This window comes from Oncorhynchus mykiss, chromosome 12, assembly GCF_057628025.1.
Source record: "Oncorhynchus mykiss isolate SJ-2025 chromosome 12, ASM5762802v1, whole genome shotgun sequence".
In the NCBI taxonomy this organism is placed as follows: domain Eukaryota; kingdom Metazoa; phylum Chordata; class Actinopteri; order Salmoniformes; family Salmonidae; genus Oncorhynchus; species Oncorhynchus mykiss.
The window spans coordinates 79,269,549-79,288,804 of record NC_143033.1 but is presented as its reverse complement, the minus strand read 5'-3'; the positions used below and the strand labels follow the sequence as shown (position 1 = coordinate 79,288,804).

The 19,256-nt window shown below is 40.4% G+C and overlaps 2 protein-coding genes and 1 long non-coding RNA gene across 5 annotated transcripts in view; 1 reads left to right on the top strand and 2 right to left on the bottom strand.

The window, feature by feature from the left end:
• Nucleotides 1–2,448, bottom strand: part of LOC110538350 (uncharacterized) — a 34,184-nt gene extending 31,736 nt beyond the window's left edge. The window contains exon 1 of the long non-coding RNA XR_016485295.1: nucleotides 2,220–2,448. This is a non-coding gene — a long non-coding RNA (uncharacterized LOC110538350). The remainder of the gene's footprint in view (nucleotides 1–2,219) is intronic.
• A 1,916-nt stretch (nucleotides 2,449–4,364) lies between these two features.
• LOC110538351 (transcription factor SOX-10) lies at nucleotides 4,365–14,532 on the top strand. The gene is made up of 4 exons (XM_021625106.3): nucleotides 4,365–4,782; nucleotides 8,533–9,390; nucleotides 10,958–11,223; nucleotides 11,336–14,532. Exons 2-4 carry the CDS (start codon nucleotides 8,948–8,950, stop codon nucleotides 12,115–12,117), a joined length of 1,491 nt encoding a protein of 496 aa, XP_021480781.3. The 5' UTR covers nucleotides 4,365–4,782; nucleotides 8,533–8,947; the 3' UTR covers nucleotides 12,118–14,532.
• Nucleotides 14,533–16,556: 2,024 nt separating this feature from the next.
• Nucleotides 16,557–19,231, bottom strand: LOC110538352 (DNA-directed RNA polymerases I, II, and III subunit RPABC2). 3 transcript variants are annotated; one of them, XM_021625107.3, is made up of 5 exons: nucleotides 19,077–19,231; nucleotides 18,738–18,807; nucleotides 18,329–18,459; nucleotides 17,488–17,559; nucleotides 16,557–17,368 (listed from the first exon to the last, which is right to left on the bottom strand). In XM_021625107.3, the coding sequence occupies exons 1-5, from the start codon at nucleotides 19,094–19,096 to the stop codon at nucleotides 17,278–17,280; spliced, it is 384 nt and encodes a 127-aa protein (XP_021480782.1). In that variant the 5' UTR covers nucleotides 19,097–19,231; the 3' UTR covers nucleotides 16,557–17,277. The 3 variants fall into 3 exon arrangements, with proteins under 3 accessions (XP_021480782.1, XP_021480783.1, XP_090049622.1); XM_021625108.3 differs by having other exon boundaries at nucleotides 18,329–18,456; nucleotides 19,077–19,216; XM_090193496.1 differs by lacking the exons at nucleotides 16,557–17,368; nucleotides 17,488–17,559 and adding an exon at nucleotides 17,673–17,837 and having other exon boundaries at nucleotides 19,077–19,216.
• Nucleotides 19,232–19,256: the final 25 nt, after the last annotated feature.

Sequence of the window (19,256 nt, the reverse complement as noted above, 5' to 3'; positions counted from 1 at the left end):
ATCAGTGTCACATGTCAGGTCCCTGGCACCACAGCGGATTTATGGGAAACTCAGAAACTAAAGAGACGGTTTCAACATGAACCACATTTCTACGTTGAAGGAAACATTTAGCAACATAAGTCACAGTAAAAAGCACTAAGTTTAATGTTTGCAGTGTCCTTTTTTTCCCCTACTTTTAGATAGTGATTTAAAATGATATGAAGGAGGTTTGTGAGTAGAAAATGTCCCAATACTGCGACATATTCCATTCTAAATTAACAAAGCTAAATAAACAAATAGCAAATAAATCCTCATTATGAATCAACATATAATAAATTAATATTAAATAAGTAAGAGAAGTCTCATTCTAACAACTGTTCTTATTCCATTGCCTCTTATTTTTTTATTTCAATCAATAGCATCATGTTAACGATTTGTTCTATTGCTAATTATATAATTTGACCCTATTTTTTACTTCTCTACATCTGTAAACATCAATACATTACATACAGTTTAGCACAATATTCAAATACTGGTTCTAAAGACACAACAACAAAACAGGGCAAATATATTCACCATTTTACATTTTTAAAAGGTTTACCACAAAGTTGGATGCTGTTTTATCATATCGAAAAAGCATATTTATTCATTAACAAGCGAAGTCAGAGGGGGAAGGAGTTAGGCTTCTGTTATGAAATATATATTTAAAAAATGTGTCTGACATTAAGTTTTGTTATTTTGACAAAACATTTTCCAGAATATTTTATTTAATAATGATCTGATACTAATTTAGGATTTCGACATAAATGACCTGTTAGTCGTTGTATGCAACCAAAATTGAAAAGCCACATTTGCACGACTTTATATATATTTTCGTTACATCAATGCTTCCTCTAATATTCTGATAAATTAGTCCTAATGTAAAATTGAGGAAAATGTATTTCTCGTCTTATTCTGTCACGTTTGCTGCCATTAACAAAAACAATAGTCTGACCATTTTGTCCTACAACAAGCTCAGTAAATGTAGGCTACAATTAGAAAGTATAACATACCATATCCTTGAACATATTTAAAGCAAGATTCCTTAGTCGATATATAAATTTGTGGATGTAAATTAATTATATATATCCATTGATTGTTGAAGAATATAACTTATAATATATAAGCTTGTTTTAACCCAATGTTTGTGATAATAATAATAATAATACGTGATTGGATTCATATAGTGCTTTTCTACCAACTGAAGTACGCAACGTGCTTTACGTAGTTAGGGGAAAACTCACCCCATCCACCACCAATGTGCGGCACCAACCTGGGTGATGCACGGCGACCATTTTTGTTCCAAAACGTTCACCACACATCAGCGTTCAGATGGAGAGGTTAGGAGTGATGTATGCCAATTAGGAATGAGGTTGATGATTCGGTGGCCATGATGGAATGGGGCCAGGTTGGTAGATGGATTAGACGCGGAGTTTTCATAAGAGTTTAACTAATGGTGAAATTACTTATTGTTAGGCCTAAAAGCAAACCAACAAAAACAAATCGCATTGATAATAGTTAACCTGATGTTATAAGAGAATCAATTATAACGATATAACCATGTCTAACTATTTTGAGTTATTTTGAACAACGACCTTCTATTAACCTACACCAATCATCTAGGCTACTAAATGTTTACACAATTAATTAAGAAACCAGCTAAATTAAACTTTAACATTAGGCTAATCAACCAAATTGCATGGAAGCATATTCTTTGTTGAATACATAATTTAATACATTTTTTCTTTCGATAAAAGATTATAATTTGCCTAGAGGAGAACATAAAATGTAATGTCATGACGGTGCAGTTAAAATAAATATTTAAACAACAACGATTCGACACATGCGACCACAGATATGTTCATCTGACTTTTCTCTCCCTCTTAATTCACTTCAATAAATCACAACACAATCACACACAAATGCTGGGTCCTTACGGGATATTGATTTCGATAAAGAAACACTAACCACGTACATGAAGTGTATCTTTCTGAACTTTTTGCATTACAACATCCTTAGCTTATAACAAAAAACGTATAATACATAATAGACATACCAAACACTGAGGCTCGGAAATGATACGAATCACACTTATTTCTCAAATATTCGCGCCTTACAATAATAGGCTAGTCTTTTCACCCCCAAACAACATTAATTACTGATGCTCTCCCAATCTTTACTGCACACTCACAAAAACTCACTTCAATGTTGCGGCCAGGCCACAAATCCTGAAGGACCAGCCAGTCCACCGGAGTTGCATTTTAAGTTTCCCCCTCTCAAGAGCTGGACAGTGCGACAGAGATCCATAAGCAAAGTAGAGGTCTTGGAGCATTTTCCCCTATATGTGAGCGTTTGCTGAGACCCAGACAAAGAGGCGCACTAAACGGAGACATGTCTTTTTCTCTTTTTCTTTTTCATATACACAGAACTGTTTTTTGTTCCTCATTTTTTCATTTTAAGGGGATAATGGAAGGGGGTGTTCGTTTGATCACATGATTACAATTCACCTGAGATAAAACAAAGGGCGCAAAGAGAAGAGGAGAGAGGGAATGAAAGGGCGAGAGAGAGAGAGGCAACCAGACAGAGAGATTCACTCATGGTTAGGATTCCCTTATCACAGTCAACATTCATGGATAATGAACAAATAAGTGATTTTTTGGGATGAGGGGGTAGTGTCGGGAGAAGGAAATACAAGGGGTCATTGTTGAAAAGAACAGCGCATGTATTTGTGTGCGTTCGACACATAATACCCCCCATCGCTACTTTCTATATTTTCTCCAAATGCTGTTTGGTTTTAAATGTGTGCTCTGTGTATCTAAGTGACTGCGCACTGATGCAATTATAAAACTCACACATAGGATGAAGTAGCGCAGTGTTCGCCTTGGAATTATATTTAATTCCGACAGTCAGTGGCCTGCACTGGATAGTCTACTGTAGGCCTACGTTGATGCTCTATCCAACAAACCAGTGTCAGTGAAATGTAAGTTAATCTAACACAAAATATCAAAAGATAAATGCCAATAGACCAACTGTTCACTTAGCCTAGTTTGTGTGCGTAAAACGTGCGTAAAATCGATATCTAAATTAGATCAATATTTAAAAATAAATATATAACACATGTAATAAACTTGGACTGTATTGAAAGAGACAATAACGATTGCTCATAGGTGCAGCAATATACCCAAGAACATAGGGGAAATCTAAGAATGTGGAGTTGTGTGCGTGCAGTGCACCCCCACACCTCTCGTCTCCAAGTGACAGGGAGGGACTCTGATATGAGCGTGCAAAAACAAAGCATCAGTGTGTTCTCCTGAGACCCCGCTGCTAATTTAGATGATGTCCCCGGACATCACTTCAAACAGGATAAGAAGAGACACATCAAAGTCAGTTGTTGACGCGTGTATCCAGTGATGTGAGTGACTGGGTGCTGGACAAGCTCCTGTGGGGCACACTACATCATGTAGCCTATCATTCAAATCAAATGCAAATTCACACCACCAACAGGAAATACAGAAACAGGTAAATAAATTACATTTGATAACATCAGAGAATAGGCCTACGCTCTTTCTACAAAAAAAATATGGCTTATAATAATAATAACAATAAGACGAAAACATTTCTCCATGGGAACGCGTTCAAGGTGATTGTGGAGTTGGGTAAATATCAATGTACCTCATGCGTAAATGCACATAAGGCTAGCCGGTAGTCCTATTTATAATACAGGCCTTATGAATTATTCAGAAACCCAAATAATTTTTTATTTGAAATTGAGTGATGACTTATGTTTTTAAGGTCTCTTTTTGGTGTGGCCCTATAAGCTTCTGCAAATGAAAATCTCTCAGTAAAGGATTGCGCATGCCGCTAATATCCCTCTCCAATACATTTAACATGACAAATGTCATAGTCAACATTGCTCTTTTATGATTTGAGCATTATATAGATATTTAGGCTATGCCTACATTTAGAGATGGAATCCCTAATTCCAAATCAATAATATAAAACATCCAGCACATTAAATCATTAAATCATTAAATCAAAATCTGCTACCCAATCTGTAATGGCTATAATGACGTATGAGAATAACATGGATCTGAAAAATCACAATGTAGAAAACATATATTTCTTACTGAATTATAGTTTTTAATCTTAACAAATGTTCATAGAAAACGGATATTTTTGTGTTCCACATTGGAATTGCCCTACTCTGATCACCACAAGAGGGTCAAAAAGTAGCACACCCCAAATATGGATGATATCACATACATTTTCCCAACAGAAAGGATTTTCCATAGGCTAGATATTGCTTTTGAGAAGTCTGAAATACCCAAACCCAAATGCAGCATCTCATTCCACAGAATCTGATGGCACTGCAGCCTAGAAATAGATAAGTAGCCTACCTAACCAAAACAATCGAGGCGTCTCCACATTATTCAGGTAGGCGTAATATTGGCATAATATTGATGCTAATTTTGACAGTGAGATCCTACCCTGCAGGAAACTGAGCAAAAATAATAATCGACCAATCACATTGATTGCCGGTTTTGCATGCGTGTAAGTTTGCTGCTCCTTTAAGACTTTTCCCCCCACTTTTTTCTTTTTCCTCACACAACGGAGCTCTTTAAGCCCCGGCGCGACACAGAGCAGGCATTCATAGAAGGGCAGCGCGAGCGAGGGGGCTAGGGAGTGAGCGCGAGCGTCACTTTGGAAACTCGGGAACACACGGACTCTCGTGCTAAGCGGGCGACCTCATTTTTCATTACTGAAGTAAGGCGCTTAGCTTTTGAAATACTTTCCTGTCTCTGCTGTTCTCTCTCTCTCTTTCTTTCATTTGTCAAATTATCAAGACATAAAGTTCATCTAAATTGTGCAGTTAGAAATTATGTATTACACCTGCATCTTTTCTAAATCATTGTTTTATTTAAATTATTAAACTATTATTATTAGGCTATTATCATTATAACTATTACCATATTATTATTGTTACATTTAAAATGTATCTTAGGATAATCCTGCTGTGTAAAGTGGGCATCGCCTGCTCTGTTATAGCAGGATATGATTATCGTGACTGGCAGGAGAAATACATGTTTAATACGCATCCCAGCAATATATTATATATATTTTTTGCAAGTGTATGTTACAGACTATATAGGTTAATACAAATAGGCCTACTGACATACAATTTCAATTATGAACCAGCTTCAAAGTTATGTATTCCGTTTAGGTTTGCCTTGTCGTAAACGGTCCTTTCGAAGATACAATTATTTATAGACCAGTGACAAATATAGTTTTAGATATAACGTCAGATCGATCGAGTTCAAGATGAAATCAACGAAACTTTTCCCATTAACAGCTACATTTGACTCCTTAATTACATCTACTGACTATCCCAACATTCATGACGCATGGGACTATTTTCAACGATATGAGGCATTTGACAAGTATTATGCCTATTTATTCGTGAGTATTTACAGGTTGACTAATATACTCATTTTACTCCATGTGTAACTCTGTGTCGTTGTATCTGTCGAACTGCTTTGCTTTATCTTGGCCAGGTCGCAATTGTAAATGAGAACTTGTTCTCAACTTGCCTACCTGGTTAAATAAAGGTAAAAAAAAATAAATAAATAAAAAAATTCATTGAGAGAAAGTTAGTCAACAAGATCATCCATTTCATAATGCGTTAAAAGCTGGACGTGTTCTCGTCATCTCTGATCAGTGGTTCGTGCCAACAACCTGTTCAATGCATACAATATTCTAGACCTGCATCAGAACACAAACTCGAAGGCCAAATTCACGATAAAACTCAAATAGGTCATAGAATTGTCACGTTTTATTCAATTGTTTAGAGACAATTGTTTTGGAATTTAAAAAAATCGCAGATTCAGATAGGCTATTCCACATTTCTGGATATGTTAACGTTTCTTATTTTATTATAATAAATGAACACGTTACAACTAACTAAGGGAAAGAGACTACAGCATCAATCATGGGAAAATATTTTCGTAAATCAAGGGAAATGTATTGTTAGGTCAAGCGATAAGAAGGGCTTTGGAGTCCACTTCTTTCATGTAAATTAATGACGGTTGCTATAGAAAAAGTCAAATTGATGGAAAGTTAGACATCATAAACACCAATTTAAGAGGAATGTAGAGAACAATCAATATACTGTAGGCTTCATAATATATATATACAGTAGAGCCTATATTGACAATAAATTAGATACGAGTTTTCAATGTGGACGAGCAGAAATTGGCATTTAACTCCTGCTTTAATAATCACAGGACAGACAACCCGTGTGTCTTTCATAGTTCTGAACTAATCTGAAGGACAACCTGGTGAAAATACTTTCTTTGTAAAAAAATGTGCTAATTGAAAGAAATTGTCAATATTGAATCACATAGGAACTCTGTTCTGGCTGCAACCAACTCGAATGGGCGAGCGCACCAAGACCGGAGTTGTCATCAATTATTGTCGCCTTATATGTCCATTACAAACTCGTTATTAGCCTATACATACACTACATGACCAAAAGTATGTGGACACCCGCTCTTCGAACATCTAATTTCAAAACCATGGGCATTAATATGGAGTTGGTCCGCCCTTTACTGCAATAACAGCCTCCATTCTTCTGGGAAGGCTTGCCACTAGATGTTTGAACATTGCTGCGGGGACTTGCTTCCATTCAGCCTGGCTCGCAGTCGTAGTTCCAATTCATCCCAAAGGTGTTCGATGGGGTTGAGGTCAGGGCTCTGTGCAGGTCAATCAAGTTCTTCCACACTGATCTCGACAAACCATTTCTGTATGGACCTCGCTTTGTGCACCAGGGCATTGTCATACTGAAACAGGAAAGGGACTTCCCCAAACTGTTGCCACAAAGTTGGAAGCATAGAATCATCTAGAATGTCATTGTATGCTGTAGCGTTAAGATGTCTTTTCACTGTAATTAAGGAGCCCGAATCATGAAAAACAGCCCCAGACCATTATTCCTCCTCCACCAAACTTAACAGTTGTCACTATGCATTCTGGCATCTTCCAAACCCAGTCCATTGGGCTGCCAAATGGTGAAGCGTGATTCATCACTCCAGAGAACACCATTCCACTGCTCCAGAGTCCAATGGCGGCGATCTTTAAACCACTCCAGCCTATGCTTGGCATTGTGCATGGTGATCTTAGGCTTGTGTGTGGCTACTCGGACATGGAAACCCATTTCATGAAGCTCCCAACAAACAGTCCTTGTGCTGACATTGCTTCATGAGGCAGTTTAGAACCCTGTAGTGAGTGTTGCAACTAAGGACATACACATTTTTACCCATTCTGAGCATTTGTGTGGCCTACTACTACTTCACGAATGAGCCGTTGTTGCTCCTATATGATTCAATTTCACAATAACAGCACTTACAGTTGATTGAGCTGGCAGAGCAGACATTTGAGGAACTGACTTGTTGGAAAGGTGGCATCTAACGATGGTGCCACGTTGAAAGTCACTGAGATCTTCAGTAAGGCCATTCTACTGCCAGTGTTTGTCTATGGAGATTGCATGGCTGTGTGCTCGATTGTATACACCTGTCAGCAACAAGTGTGGCTAAAATAGCGAATCCACTAAATTTATGGGTGGTTGAGGTACAAGATGAGATGGCACAGTCCCGCCAATGCTCTGATAATTCACCACCAGTATGTCAGTATGTCAGTGGCATCCACATGTTACAAAGGATCAATTGGGCACAAGAGAGACAAGCATTATGAATTTAACTTATACAATATGACTGATTCAACGATTAAATCAATTCCAAAACAAACAGCCTATAGTTTGTTATTACAGTTCACAAGTTCGCTTAATCAAAACGTTAAGGTCGTGTTGGCCTACACAGGCAGGCGTTGATTCTATCGACAAAACTACACATTTGACCCCAATAGGTCGCATACAGACACATGGCCTATACTTTTTCAAACAGACAGTGTCCAATTCACACACGCGCATACACACGTACCCACGCCAATTTATATTTCCAGCGCCAGCCCTTGTTTATCTAAGAGCTCCGAGGTATAAATCGAAGCCCTGTGCTGGTGCGGGCTCATATTATTCCAACACTTTCTCTCTGGGGAGCTTGCAATAAGTGCCAAACCTTAAACAGTAGCTTGTTAGCAGGAGTCGAGGCCTGGGCTCGAATAACAGACCGTCTGCACTAACTGTATGGGCTTCAGATTCACTTCTATATCCTAATTCCGAATCATTTTTATTACATCCTTTATATGCTAATTAAATGAAAGTATTCTGAGCAAACAATGTACCACAAACCCAGAGGTACCTTATTGCTATTATAAACTGGTTACAATGTAATTAGAGCAGTACACATACATGTTTTGTCATACCTGTGGTGGTATATGGTCTGATATATCAAGGCTGTCAGCCAATCAGCATTCAGGGCTCGAACCACCCAGTTTAATAATATGTTCTATATTTCACTCACTAGGGTATTGTTTTCTAATACATACTCTACTTTATGTCCTTTGCAGTATTTAGCTAAAGGACTACAATTTCAAAGACTGCACGGGAGAGGACACTGTTCAACTGGAGCAAGAGGTGGGAATCAACAGGTAAACTGGGATCCACAATACGCGCTCAGCGTAAGATACCAGCAACACGGATGGAAAGAACTTTGATGAGGAATCCAAACAGAATTTTAGAACGTAGACTGAGAGTTGAGACTGACTGGGAGTTTATATAAAGGAGACCTCGAGTGACAGAAGCAATCCTTTCGTTTTAAACAGGCATAGTTTATATTCCTGAGAAAGGGTGAACTTCTTCATTAGTTCAGACATAGGGATAGGTCTAGGATTAGTAGTTGAACACCCATAGGCCAAGAAACTATACCCTGTGCACGTTCTGTTACTCACTTGAGGGAGGAAGCTTTCTTGGAAGAGGGGAAAGATGTCGGGAGAGGAGCAGAGTTTATCTGAGTTAGAAATGAGTCCAGGGGTCTCGGACGACGGTCACTCCTTGTCACCAGGTCACTCCTCCAGTGCAGCAGGCGGAGGAGACTCCCCCCTGTCCGGTCCGCAGCCCCAGCTAACAGGGGTCGGCGACGACGCCCTATCCGATGTAGCTGGCGGGATTTCCATCAAGTCCGATGAAGACGACGATCGCTTTCCTATTGGTATCCGCGAGGCAGTGAGCCAGGTGCTGAACGGCTACGACTGGACTCTCGTGCCAATGCCTGTGCGTGTAAACTCCAGCAGCAAAAGCAAGCCGCACGTGAAAAGGCCTATGAACGCCTTCATGGTGTGGGCACAGGCCGCACGGAGAAAACTGGCGGACCAGTATCCCCACCTCCACAACGCGGAGCTCAGCAAAACCCTCGGGAAACTATGGAGGTAAGGGAAAGCGTTTATTACAGCGTCGGTCCGCTTTGATAAACAACAATAAACATCCAGGGTTACACAAGTTAAAATGCGTTCTTAGTCACAACATTCTGGGTCAAAAGTTCAAAGGACACCTCATGCTACAGTAGACTTGAATTATGGACCCATAAAACATAAAAACAACTTAAAAAGTCATAGATTTTTAGATTTTTCAAGGCAGGTTCCCTTCTTTACAGCAATGAGTTTCTCAATCAAATTAGCTGAGATATGTTAAAATAATATTCTACCAGCTCAGAATAAAGCTTGTAAAAGCCCACAACCTAATAAAAAAATAAAAAAAATAATGTTGATTATGTAGCCTACAGAAAACTAAAAACATGTAGTTCTGTGTTTTTTTGTATTCACATTATAGTGGCTGGATATGCCCAATTTCATAACCCACTTAATTCATGGTGGTGTAGGAGGGAGATGGCTGCAGTGGGAATCACTGAGGTTTTTGCAATCCCCTCATCTATATATTTTAAAGCACAGACCATTATGGCAGATATACACTTTTACAGCCCTGTCATTTGTAATTGAGAGTGACATATTAAAGAACCTACTATGTAAAAAGATATCCAAGATGTTACTGGTCAACGGGTTGAATGGTTAGTTCGGTCAGCCTTTAAAACACAGATATGGAGGACTGTTGCTAGGTCAGACAAGTGCGTGCTGATGGGAAGGCCCAGAGAGGCTAATTCATTAACCTTATAAGAAGGCAACATTAATTAGATAAAGACTTGACCTTGAGCCTGCGCTTGATTGTTTAATTGGCCAAGAAACATGCTGAACTGGGAGTCTCAAAGGTCAGTGTTTTCTCATGCCAGTCCCCCTGACTCCACCATCAGTAATATGGATTTATGTTACGTGCACAGGATGCATCTTTAGCTTGTGTCTTAATTTCATTACAGTCCAGCCGAAAATCCCCTGGTGTGGGCAGGTTTTCTGATGCAGCTGTGCAGATGGCGGATCCGATTTAGAACGAGATGAAAACCAAATGAATGTTTCAGAGGCAAAACTGACGGTAGAAATAATCTCCACAGTAGAAATATTGTTGATTGTTGTTTTCTAAAAATGTTTTAATGCTAATCAAGGAGAATAGCAGCATTTCCTATGAGTGTGTTGCCATTACACCAGTTAGACGTTAAAAAAAAAGTAAAATACAAGAACACTTAGTAGATTGAATATAAAAGGTGATGTGTCCTAGTTGACACAGACCACCTGGTAAATAAAATGTCATTATTCTTCTATTGGAGTTGGACAAGGTTATTGACCTCTGGGATGTGGAGGTGTCAAAGGAACCAGCACTGTGTCACTGTTATCTTAACACACACATAACGGTCATCATGTTATCAAAATACATGCTGTTAAATGTTCTCAGACTACTGTAATTTCCTCATTCAAACAGAATGGCTGACTGCATTAGAGTTTGACACATGCATCAAATCAGCAGCACAAAACACCTCTACTTTAAGTTCCTCCTGACTGAAATTAAAATGTTCTATCATTGTTATTTCAAAAACTATTTTCTCCCTCATAGGCTCTTGAATGAGAGTGATAAGAAGCCTTTCATCGAGGAGGCGGAGAGGCTGAGGAAGCAGCACAAGAAGGACTACCCGGAGTACAAGTACCAGCCACGCCGCCGCAAGAATGGCAAACCCGGCTCCGGCTCTGAAGCTGACGGCCACTCTGAGGGTGAAGTCAGCCATAGCCAATCGCACTACAAGAGCCTCCACCTGGACGTGGCTGCCCACGTCGGGGGGGCGGGGTCTCCTCTGGCTGATGGACACCACCCACATACTGCAGGTATGCCACAGAGTCTGATCAGCCCTATCGATGCAGTTTGTCACACATCCCCATTCTAAATAATATACCACAAGCCAGGCTGACAATAACTCTGCTTTGTGTCTCCCCACAGGCCAGAGCCACAGCCCTCCTACACCACCCACCACCCCCAAGACGGAGCTCCAGTCTGGGAAGTTGGGCGATGGGAAGCGGGAGGGCGGTGGAGCAGGGAGCTCCCGTGGGGGAATGGGGGTAGGAGCGGAGGGTGGCTCTGGATCAGGGTCAGGCAAACCACACATTGATTTCGGAAACATGGACATCGGTGAGATCAGCCACGAGGTGATGGCCAACATGGAGCCCTTTGATGTGAACGAGTTTGACCAGTACCTGCCACCCAATGGGCACCCGGGGATTGGACAGAGTGCTGGGTCTGCGGCAGCAGCAGGGTCCTCTGCATCTCCCTATGCCTACGGTATCTCCTCTGCCCTGGCCGTGGCCAGTGGACACTCTGCAGCGTGGCTATCCAAGCAGCACCAGCAGCATCATGCCTCACCTCTGGGCTCCGACCCCTCCAAGGCCCAGATTAAGAGTGAGGCCGGCTCGGGGGGACACTTTGCTGAAGCATCCTCAGGGGGTTCCCATGTCACCTACACTCCCCTCAGCCTGCCCCACTACAGCTCTGCTTTCCCCTCGCTGGCCTCCAGGGCCCAGTTTGCAGAATATGCTGACCACCAGGCCTCGGGATCCTACTACGCCCACTCCAGCCAGGCCTCAGGGCTGTACTCTGCCTTCTCCTACATGGGGCCCACGCAGAGGCCCCTGTACACAGCCATCACTGACCCGTCCAGCGTGCCACAGTCACACAGCCCCACGCACTGGGAGCAGCCGGTCTACACCACCCTGTCGCGGCCCTGACAAAGACCGGGAGCAGAGGGCTCTGGTGCAGATTTGGCCCCAACGGCAGACCCACAGAGCGGAGGAGACCTGGGTTGGAGGCAGTGGGGAGATGGAATCCCCTCCTGGTCTGGCCCAGATGCAGGAAGGCCTGTAGGGTCCAAGGAGGAATGGAGATCAGATGATTTTATGGGGTAACGTGTGGTGTATAACTTCAATGTTGAGTACTCGGAGGGTTGGATAAGAGAATAAATCAAATCCGTATTCAAATCTAGAGGCTTATCGTTGAAATGGTTTTATGATGTAAAGATGTCAACAGTACAGAGTGCCAGGGCTAGCCCATCCATCTACATCTCAGGCATGTTTAAAACAGATGAATTACATGATGTAATACAATATCCAATATATAATCAATGACATATTCTGTGATTGGCCTAGAGGCATATTTCCTACAATTTCTTGTATCGACTGAACCGCATACGTAAAATGTATGCTCACATGACTGTAAGTCTCTTTGGATACATTTGTCTGCTAAATGACATACAGCGTATAAGTTGCCTATGTTGTAATTGGAATATACTGTAAAACTATAACAAAGGGCATACAGTCCAGAAAATCTGTTTCTACAAATGTTTTATAAATTAAAATGACCAAAGTTTTGAAACCAAAACTAAAGAAAGAGAAAAATATTATTTAAGTTGTTTCTCTCTGTATGACACTGTATTACAGTACTACATTGATGTTGAATTAAGTACAACACATTTTTTTCTGACCTGATTACAGCTCTTTGGTGACATACCCTCAACACTACATTGATTTATCAACCTCAATATTTTTTTTCCCATGGCACTGACTATTATATTGATTCAGCATTGTCTCTTTAACACAGAACATTTCAAAACTGAATAGCGAATAAGAAGACAATACTACATAATGATTTGATATAATCATCTTCTATTAACCAAAATTGAGGTCATTAAGTATGTATCTTCAGTAGACATAATACATTATTTTCATTGTTATAAACTTTACTATTAATGTCATTATATTGCCAATGTTTTGCCATTACTACACTGAAAGTCTGCACCACTGCCCTCACATTTTAATTAATGGTTTGACATTCAACATGTGTCTATACACTGAGTGTACAAAATATTAGGAACATCTGCTCTTTCCATGACATAGACTGACCAGGTGAATCCAGGTGAAAGCTATGATCCCTTATTGATGTCACCTGTTAAATACACTTCAATCAGTGTAGATGAAGGGAAGGAGACAGGTTTAAGAAATATTTTTAAGCCTTGAGACAATTGAGACATGGGCTGTGTACCATTCAGAGGGTGAATGGGCAAGACAAAATATTAAAGTGCCTTTGAACGGGGTATGGTACTAGGTGCCAGGCGTCCTGGTTTGAATGTGTGAAGAACTGCAACGCTGCTGGGTTTTTCATGCTCAACAGTTTCAGTTTCCCGTGTGTATCATGAATGGTCCACCATCCAATGGACATCCAGCCAACTTGACACAACTGCGGGAATCATTGGAGTCATCATGGGCCAGCATCCCTGTGGAATGCTTTCGACACCTTGTAGTCCATGCCCCAGCGAATTGAGGCTGTTCTGAGGGCAAAAGGGGCTGCAACTTAATATTAGGAAGGTGTTCCTAATGTTTTGTACACTCGGTGTACCGTATTCAGTGTAAAATGTTAGATTTGTAGATAGTTGTTGTAACATTTTTGCTACCTGTTTATGGCTTTTCTGAAATGCCATCACAGAAACACAGTTGCTTGAGATTGAGTGATTAACAGCATGCATGAATGAGTTCTCGAGTCTACAGAGGGTAAGATCTCAAACTGGCCTTTATGTCATGAAATACCAACCCCTTGTTTGCAACAGAATAGCAACAATCCAAAGGGTTATTTTCTAAAGAAAGGTACCAAGAGACAACTCCAAAATAACAGTACCTGTAGTTAAAGTTGGATGCCCCTTCATGTTGTAATGTGAAATAATACCTTGTATGTTTATTTTATTCTAATATATGTGATTTCAATGATATTATTTTAAATAATGGTAGTGCTTCCTTTTGACCCAGAACTACTTTTGGGCCATTTTTGTACATTATGTCTTGAGTGTAAGAAGCACATGACATTTCATTTTAGATCCTACGTCTTGCTTTAGGAATTGCTTGTTCTTATGAATATTACAATGATTATTTATATTTGCTGGTATTATGTTTTTATGCTCTGTTAACAGGTTTTCTTCACCATGTTGAAAACTCTTGACTGTTATTGTTGTTTTGGTGTTTTGTGTTTTCTCAGTAAGTGTTGCCAGCAGAACAAAACAACCTGTAAATACTAGCAGAAACAAGACCCTAGCGACGTGATGACTAATGAATTCCTCTCACCCGAAATAAAACTGTATTCTTTCTGCTTTTGTAAAAGTCTCTCTCCACTAATGTTTTTATACCAGCTGCCTTAAGAAAGCTAAGATGACATTGGACAACAAACAGTGAATTCCAATATACCATAAATGCTACTTGCCAAAGTGAATTATTTTCTTATTTTCCTCACATTGCAGAATTAGGCTAGGGTTAGGGCTTGGGCTAGGTGATGCAACAACAGCAGTTATGCACAGCTTGGAGTAACTCAATCATTGTTTTATACACTTAACAAAAGCAATTTCAGCGAATGGATCATGGCTAATTCAGTTAGGCTGAGTATGATTACAGAATATTGAAAACCATGGCAGCCCTCATTCATGAGCTCTAGGCACAGAACCCTTTTGCTGGATATTGCTGTTCTTTGCACAGGCTATACAGCACCATACAGACAACACTGAACCCCACTATGGTCCACTGCTCTGACCGGTCCCACTACACGCACTTCAGCAGTTTAAATCATGTGTGTGTATGCCTATGTCCATGCTTGTGTGTGATTGTGTGTTGTGGGTTAAGCCTGACTCTAATTCCCTCTATTTAATCGGCCGTGTGATACTTTGGTAAGACAAAGAAAGCCATTGAGAGGAAGCAGTGAGTGGAGGGAAACGGGGCAATGAGGGAGCCATACCCATAACTGCCTGGCCTGTAGCTCGCTGGGATACAAAGGGACTCTCATACTGGCTGCACAGTCTCTGCACCCCCACACTCCCCTCCCTGCTCAGGTTGGGACTGTAATGGGATTAAAACATTCCAAAACTGGAGAGAAAGAGATAGAGATGTGGGCAAAATGCTTGTATGATGGAGGAAAAGAGGGAGGCTGCAAGATATTCAAATGTTGTCGTTTCATGGAATGGGTATAAAAATGGAAAGAAGTTTCCAAGCAGAGGTGAATGGGGGGGGACAAGAGAACACAGGAGGGTGTTAGGTAAGTGTAGGCCCAGGCCAGACATTATGCACGTACGCCATCATCAGAGTGGATCTACCCCAGCGATGCCCCCTTTTCTGTGGTTGAGGAAATGGTCATGTGAAGATCTTGGGTCCCATATGCCGTGCCATCCTCAGGCAGGGAGTCTTCCAAATTCATTGAGACCGAAAAAGACAAGCAAAAAAAAAAAGATACCGCCAATGCCATTCCCCATTGTGGACCTCTTAAATCACACTAAATATAGTTAAGAAATTAAATGTGGATGGTTGAACAAGACTAAAATGAAATGGTTTCCTATAAAAAAAAAGCGTGACAGGCCAGAAACTGCACAGCCCTGGTTGACCAAGGCAAAGATCTATTTTCTTCCTGCTTGACGTGGGAGTATCCCTCTTCTTTCCAACAGCTTTCTTTCTTTCTACTCCGTCGGCCTGTAGGAGAATGTCAGCCCACTGTAAGGACTAGAGTAAAACTAGACTGGGGTGTCATGGCCCCTTACACCAAATCTGCTAATTGGGCAAGGGTCCCTCTCCCAAACTTGGGTAGGGGTCGTTACATCAGTAACAACCCATTTCCACTAAAACAATGAACTGACTATGCTTGTGTGTTTGAGTGTGTGCAGATAGCTCTCACCCTCTTACTTGTTCTATGTCAGTTTCAGTATCTGTCCATCATTGGGAGGTATGAGTACAACTTTCTCGATAATATAAAAGAGTTGTTTGACTGTGGAACTCAAACTGGAGAAAGAACACTGTTGTGAAAACATATCCATGCGATTTGGGGTGTTGGGTTGGATAGGTGCTTTATCTGTACTAAGTGTACAATTCAGAAGATCTAGGTGCAAGAGCTTTGTACAGTACAGAGTAAAAGACAACTGATACAGTAAAACCCAGCGCAACACACAATCCTTCAGTCTATAATTGTGTTTGGGTCATGTCAGTGTGACTCAGTACTTCAGCCAGCCTCCAAGAAAAACATATGATGTTGATATCTCAGAAATATGACACAGATCTCTTAGAAATCTCAGTTCTTGGGAGGATTATTTAAAGACATTTTGCTCAGAGCATAGTTGAAATTGTTTCAGCAAGTTATTCACTCAAATTAATTTGTGAGTTGCACCATCTGTAGCAGATATTTAATTACAGATGTTTTGCAATTAACACTGCATGAAAAAATTCCAAATACTTTTTTTTGATTTAAACCTTAGAAAAACAGTCAGAGACCTGCATGCAATAAGTCAATTGTGTTGGTAAGAAAAATACAAAAAGTACTTTCTTACAAAACAATTTAATCACAACAATAAAACAAAGAGCTCTTTCACAACAACTGCTCTTCCCGTCATAAAACTATTCAGATTCATAATCACAATTATATGTTTTCCTAACACAATGTAAATGTAGACATGAGTTACAATTCTCCCTTATGAATAACAGCTGTAATAACAGCACATAGCTTTTAGAAGCCCTACTTTCACTTCATAGAGTGTACATGCTTCAATACTTTCAAAATAAATGGAGATACAGTGGGAGGGGTCACAGGCCTAAAATGTAAAAAGTCTTATTAATTGAGGACTTCACTCTGCAGGCTGCCTGTAGAGCTGGTTGGCCCAGTGCAGGTGAGGTTATAGAAAAGGACCAGTATGTATGTAGGCATTTGTTCCAGCCAAGCAGTAACACACAAGATTTGACTAATCAATGAATCAGTCTTAAATAGACCCTGACTAGTTAAATAAGGTGTGTTAATGTTTTCTGGAACAAAAGTTTGCACTCACACCAGCCTAGTGGGTTGCGAGGTAGTCTGGCCCTGCCAGTCCTGTTTGGTCTGGCTCAGTCTGTGATGATGAGCTCGTCGCAGCCCCAATCTTCATAACTGCCATCAGGAAGGTACCGCCGGATGATGATGGGGATCTTCCTGCACCTGTAACGGTCACACACTCAATCATATACTGAAGAGTAACAGGCACTCTCCAAGTATCAAACTGTATAGACTTCTTCCATCATAAACTAGAAAAAAAAACGAGATTAATCATAGCTTACTTTAGCTCTTTCATGGCAATTTGCAGAGGGTCTGTCTCTCCCTCCAGCTCCACCATGACTGGGGCACACATCCTATATCACAGAGAAAGTTATGAATAGTGACAACATGACAGAGATAGACTATACATTCCTCCACATACTCAGCAGATTACCAGTCACCAACTAAACCTGCAGTTGACACCCGAGGTAGAGAATATGGCAAGAGCACAAGGTGAGTGGTACCTGTAGTAGTGGCAAAAATAAACATCTGTTGTAATATGCTGGGAACATGGCATCCACGTGGGAGGAGATTTATCTTCCGTGTCCACTGCTGTCATTTCTTCCCTTTGTTGTACATCTTGTCAGCCATGCTGTAGGCATCAAGCTCCATCAAACATTACGGTGTAAGGTTGTGATTCACGTTGGTTTTGGAAAGTTGTTGTAATTCTGTTCCAAAACAGCTAGCTTTATGTTCGTATTTGATCATTTAGAAGGCAGTCAGTTGTCATGTGTATTATGGTAGTGTTTTTAGCTAGTTGAGTCCTAGTTTCTCTGTTTCAATATTGATATTCACCTTTAGACAAATGACTGTCTTGAGTAAAGGCAAGACATGGGTGGAATCATACATATGCATTACAGCCATGTAAGAGATAAAGGTCATCTCCATATCGTATTTTAATTAACTTCCAAAATGTTAATTTGAGAAACCCATAGATGGTTACTAGCTCTCAGCTAAGAGGCTTGACACGGGCTCTTTTTAATTGACCGTATTCACAGGGAGTCAAGGGCAGAAAGACATTTCAGGAAAGAAGCGGAGGTTTCACTTTCCTAGCGTATTGCAACACTGCTGAGGTGTACTCACGCTATCTGGAGGGCACGTGTCCCCAGCACCCTGGCCCTTTCATATTTGGTCATGTATTGGGTTGTGATCCTCTTCTGGTTAGCCTGCGACCCCTCCCCTGCAGGCAGGATCTTCACATTCTCTTGGTCCTCCTCGTAACAGGTCAGGACAACAAGAAACAGACAGAGTGCAAAGAGGAAGAGGTTGGGAGAATTTTTATAAATTGAGTTTGAATTTATGAAATTGTTGAACATTGAATAGGTGACAGACAGTAATGGATTGATTGTAGTGAAATAAAAAGCATCCGAGGAATATGACAGATGACAAGAGATTACTAAAACACTTTAAATCTGTCCAGATACAATGACACTATTAACTTTAAGAGTGAATACCTTGCTAACTACGAAGAACAAATAGGTAGCAAACTCACATCTTCAACGTTTTCCAGGTCATCCAAACCCTCATCCTCTTCAGCGTCATCAAAGTCTCCATCATCAAAACTGCAGAGGTAATAAGAGTAAAGAATAATACACGAAAACGTGAACAGTGGAGAGTTGAGGCAACGTGAGCGAATTTAACCAGATAGATTTAACCAGATAGATTGGTTAACATGATTCATGTTCTCACTGGGAGAAAAATGAAAAGGTCACCACGTTGACATAAAATCAGAGAACATGGAAGGTTCCTACGTTGAGTCTAAAAAGACATGCGTTGTACTTTTAATAAAAAAAAATAAAAAAATGTAGATAACAATATTCTATATACTTACTCTCCTTCGTTGTCGGACATGTTCCCTTACTTTATTTTTTTTAAACGAGTGTTTTTATAGCGAATTTCAAGACGCTGCTGTTAACATCTAGACATAAACCGTTTAACCAACTTCCGGTCGCGTAGTGCGTCGACTTAATTGGTAGACTATCAACTGCACCATATTATATAGTTCCGCAGA